This window comes from Camelina sativa, chromosome 14, assembly GCF_000633955.1.
Source record: "Camelina sativa cultivar DH55 chromosome 14, Cs, whole genome shotgun sequence".
Taxonomy (NCBI): Eukaryota; Viridiplantae; Streptophyta; class Magnoliopsida; order Brassicales; family Brassicaceae; genus Camelina; species Camelina sativa.
In genome coordinates this window covers 3021433-3026103 of record NC_025698.1, presented here as the reverse complement: position 1 = coordinate 3026103, position 4671 = coordinate 3021433, and the positions used below count along the sequence as shown (strand labels likewise).

At 45.7% G+C, this 4671-nt stretch overlaps 3 protein-coding genes across 3 annotated transcripts in view; 2 read left to right on the top strand and 1 right to left on the bottom strand.

Annotated features, from left to right (window-relative positions):
* LOC109128631 (UDP-glycosyltransferase 71C3-like) overlaps positions 1-612 on the top strand; it is a 2678-nt gene extending 2066 nt beyond the window's left edge. The window contains exon 2 of the mRNA XM_019235419.1: positions 141-612. Coding sequence (XP_019090964.1) covers positions 141-612 — 472 coding nt within the window. The remainder of the gene's footprint in view (positions 1-140) is intronic.
* On the top strand, positions 611-1866 carry LOC104739293 (UDP-glycosyltransferase 71C3-like; the record flags this gene model as incomplete). Its single annotated transcript, XM_019235418.1, has 1 exon — positions 611-1866. A coding segment is annotated over one exon (1182 nt), but the record flags the coding sequence as incomplete, so codon positions are not given.
* Positions 2451-4291, bottom strand: LOC104739292 (UDP-glycosyltransferase 71C4-like). Its single transcript, XM_010459589.2, has one exon. The coding sequence runs from the start codon at positions 4071-4073 to the stop codon at positions 2640-2642; it is 1434 nt and encodes a 477-aa protein (XP_010457891.1). The 5' UTR covers positions 4074-4291; the 3' UTR covers positions 2451-2639.

Genomic DNA, 4671 nt, shown 5'->3' with positions numbered 1-4671 from the left:
GGTCTTGAGAAAAACGCTTTTGATTACTTTGGTCGTCGTCCTGAGAATTATCCTCCGGTTTATCCGGTCGGACCGGTTCTTAGTTTAGAGGATCGCCCATCTCCAAATCTGGACTCGTCGGACCGGGACCGGGTCATGAGATGGCTCGAGGACCAGCCGGAGTCGTCAGTTGTGTACGTCTGCTTCGGGAGCTTAGGAATCCACGGCAGACCGCAGATTGAGGAGATAGCTCGAGCCATAGAGCTCGCCGGCCATAGGTTTCTCTGGTCAGTCCGCACAAGTCCGACGAAGAAAGCGAGTCCGTACGATCTGTTGCCGGAGGGGTTTTTAGATCGGACGGGGAGTAAAGGATTAGTGTGCGATTGGGCACCACAGGTGGAAGTGTTGGCTCACAAGGCGATCGGAGGGTTTGTGTCACACTGCGGTTGGAACTCGCTGCTCGAGAGCTTGTGGTTCGGAGTTCCGATCGCCACGTGGCCAATGAAAGCCGAGCAACAGCTAAACGCGTTCACTATGGTGAGGGAGCTAGGGTTAGCCGTGGAGCTGCGTTTAGATTACGTTTCTGCGTACGGAGAGATAGTGAAAGCTGAGGAGATCGCGGGAGCCGNATAAAGCTTCCGAGGCTTATATTCTAGAGTTCACCAAGAAAACAGTTCCTTATGTCAAAGACGCTCTCTCCACTCTGGTCTCATCACGTAAGGAATCCGGTTCGGTTCGGGTCGTCGGTTTGGTTATCGATTTCTTCTGTGTCCCCTTGATCCAAGTGGCAAACGAGTTTAACCTTCCTTGTTACATTTTTCAAACGTCTAACGCTGGTTTTACGTGTATGATGAAGTACCTCCCTGAGAGACATAGCATAATCTCTTCCAAGCTTGAATTAAGCTCCGGCGACGAAGAACAGCCAATTCCTGGTTACGTCTGCCCCGTGCCGACGAAGGTTTTGCCTCCAGGCATGTTCGTGAGAGAGTCCTACGAGGCGTGGGTCGAAATGGCTGAGAAGTTCCCTGGAACCAAGGGCATTTTGGTAAACTCCTTCTCAGGTCTTGAGAAAAACGCTTTTGATTACTTTGGTCGTCGTCCTGAGAATTATCCTCCGGTTTATCCGGTCGGACCGGTTCTTAGTTTAGAGGATCGCCCATCTCCAAATCTGGACTCGTCGGACCGGGACCGGGTCATGAGATGGCTCGAGGACCAGCCGGAGTCGTCAGTTGTGTACGTCTGCTTCGGGAGCTTAGGAATCCACGGCAGACCGCAGATTGAGGAGATAGCTCGAGCCATAGAGCTCGCCGGCCATAGGTTTCTCTGGTCAGTCCGCACAAGTCCGACGAAGAAAGCGAGTCCGTACGATCTGTTGCCGGAGGGGTTTTTAGATCGGACGGGGAGTAAAGGATTAGTGTGCGATTGGGCACCACAGGTGGAAGTGTTGGCTCACAAGGCGATCGGAGGGTTTGTGTCACACTGCGGTTGGAACTCGCTGCTCGAGAGCTTGTGGTTCGGAGTTCCGATCGCCACGTGGCCAATGAAAGCCGAGCAACAGCTAAACGCGTTCACTATGGTGAGGGAGCTAGGGTTAGCCGTGGAGCTGCGTTTAGATTACGTTTCTGCGTACGGAGAGATAGTGAAAGCTGAGGAGATCGCGGGAGCCGTACGATCTCTGATGGACGGTGAGGATACGCTGAGGAAAAAAGTGAAGGAGATGTCAGAGTCGGCGAGGAAGGCTTTGATGGACGGTGGATCTTCGTTTGTTGCTGTTAAACGATTCCTTGACGAGTTGATCGGCGATGATGCTTAGTTATTTCCATCTTTTGTAAACGTCGTCGTTCGATATGGTCCAATGAGATCTTTAATAAATATTATGTTAAATAAGGTAAGCTTCCCCCAATTCGATTAACCAATCCAAACCAACCTGAAATTGTACCAAACAAATTGATTAGAAACTGAAACCTCAAACAGTCACACTTAATTAAGAACATAAAATTGTTAATGTTAATTGATAAACATTATACTATCACCAAAAAAAAAAAAACTTATTTTACCAACATAAAATAGTTTTTTTTTTTTTTGCCTCCCATTGATTGTGTTTTATTTCTCTTGCTTGGTTAGTTTCCTATTATTTGTTCAAATACTTTCTATACAATTGGAGATTGTCTATCCAATCTATATGGTCAAATGGATTTAGTTCTCCTAAGGTAAGTTATATTAATTAACGAACCATAAAAGATTGTCATAGTTAGGGTTAGCCGTGGAGCTGCTTCTTGATTATGTCTCTGCGTGCGAAGAGATCGTGAAAGCTGAGGAGATGTAATTGCCAAGAAGGCAAGAATTTGAAACAACCAAACAATAAAGGTGTAATTTTAGTTAGTACTAAATTCCTTAAACCAAAAAACTCAAATCGAAGCACACCCAAAACTATAAAGCATTTGTACTTGACGAGCAAGACGTTGTCTATGTCCGTATCAACTTGAATATTCGATTAAAGTTAAAGAACCATAAAAGATTGCCACAGTTTTTTTTCCCCTATTAGAGCAAAATATTTTATTTTACATTTTAAAAAGTTGAAAATAATACAGTTGATTTATGTTCTCCGAGTACATTCCAGAGACACAGAGCGTGTGTTACTACTACTCACCACCCTTGCATTAGCACAAATCCTCTTCCAACAATTCTCCAATGAATCGAGCAGTCGCCAAAGACGACGATCCTCCGTCCATCAACGCCTTCCTCGCCGCATCAGCCATCTCCTTCACCTTCTTCCTCTTCTCATCCCCACCGTCCATCAAAGATCGGACGGCTCTCGCAATCTCATCACAAGTAACTAAATCCCCACGACCCGTCACGTAATCCATCCGTAAATCCACCGCTAGCCCAAGCTCATTCACCAACGCGAACGCGTTAAGCTGTTGCTCAGCGTACATTGGCCACGTGGCTACAGGAACGCCGAACCACAAGCTCTCAAGCGTGGAGTTCCAACCACAGTGAGACACGAATCCACCTATTGCTTTATGGGCCAACACTTCCACTTGAGGGGCCCAACCACAGACCAAACCCTGGCCCGCTACTCGGCCCATGAACCCCTCCGGCAACACATCGTCAGGATCCCCACTCTCCACGGCGCCGCTTGTTCGAATAGACCATAGAAATCTGCAGCCGACGAGTTCGAGCGCTCGAGCAATCTCCTTCACCTGAGGCTCATCAACGCTTCCCTTGCTCCCAAAGCATAGGAACACCACCGATGACTCTGGCTGATCATCGAGCCATCTCACTATCCGATCTCGATCTGCCGCTTCCTCGTTCGGACTCGCTCGATCCTTCAAGCTTAGAATCGGTCCGACCGGGTAAACCGGAGGAAACTTCTCCAGGTTAGAGAAGTAGTCAAACGGGTGAGGCTCAAGCTCAGCGAAGGAATTGACCAAAATACCCTTCGCATCGGCGAACATCGGCGCTAGCTCGACGTAAGCCTCGTAAGCCTCTCGATTGAACAAACCAGGCGGCATGAATTTCGCGGGCATAGCGTTAACGAATCCGGGAACCGTCAGTTCCTCATCGCCGGAGCTCAAATCGAACTCAGATGCGATTTTCAGATGCCGATCTGGAAGATACTTCATCATCCCAAGGTATCTAGCGTTACAAGTGAGGTATATGTAAGAAGGGAGATTAAGCTCGTTGCCAACATCGTTAATCAACGAGTTGCAGAATAAATCGAGGATCAAACCGGCGACACGAACCGAATCTGAGCCTTGACGGATGATACTAGAGACTGCGTCTTTTATGAGAGGGGTAGTTTTCTTGATGAGATTTACAATGTAAGCTTCGGGAGCTCTTTGGTAGAGATCGAATGGAGGAGGATCGTTGGGAGAGGGAAGATCGTGGAGGCGGATTTTGGGCTGTGAAGCGATGAGAGATCTGGCGAAGACGGAGGCGTGAGGAGTAGATGGTGAAGACAAGTTGAGGATGGTGATGGTGTCGATCCGATGGTCGAGATTGATGAGACGCTTGGCGAATTCAATATGGACGAGAAGGTGGCCTGTGGATGGAACTGGAATAAAGATCAGCTCTGTTTTCTTATTCACCATCTCTATCTCTCTCTCTTTTCTTCTTCTTCGGGTTGAGATTTGTTTGGTTTTAAGACAAAGTGAGTGAGAGAGAACTGAGAAGCACACAACAAACTAGGAAGTGCTGTTATTGGTTAAACACTTAAACATGTGTGTGTCCAGTTGTGTCGTGTGAGTTGAGATACATTTTAGTTGTGTTTAATTGTAAAACAGTCCTTGTCAAGAAATAAACTTTTCAAAATTCCATCACAAAATATAGTTTACAAAAATAGGGAAAATATTGGTTATCTACAAAAAAAGATAGATATAATTGAAATGGACATTTGCCTAAATAGTAATTCTAATTAGATAATGTTTTTTGAGTGACGAGAAACTGGTGTCTAGTTATTGTGTGTTAGAAATTGGTTTGGATTGTTGCGTAAAAACTAAAAACTGTAAAAGTGTTTCCAATTCGTCAGTGTCTTTTTACATTTGTCATCCTGTTTAAGAGATACGTTATGTATATTTTGAAGATTAATAAGCACACCAAAGAGAATCTACAGATCAAATTGAAAATTATACTGTACAGTATATGCTACATATTTGTATCTATGTTCTTTTTTTTTTTTTTTTTTTTTTT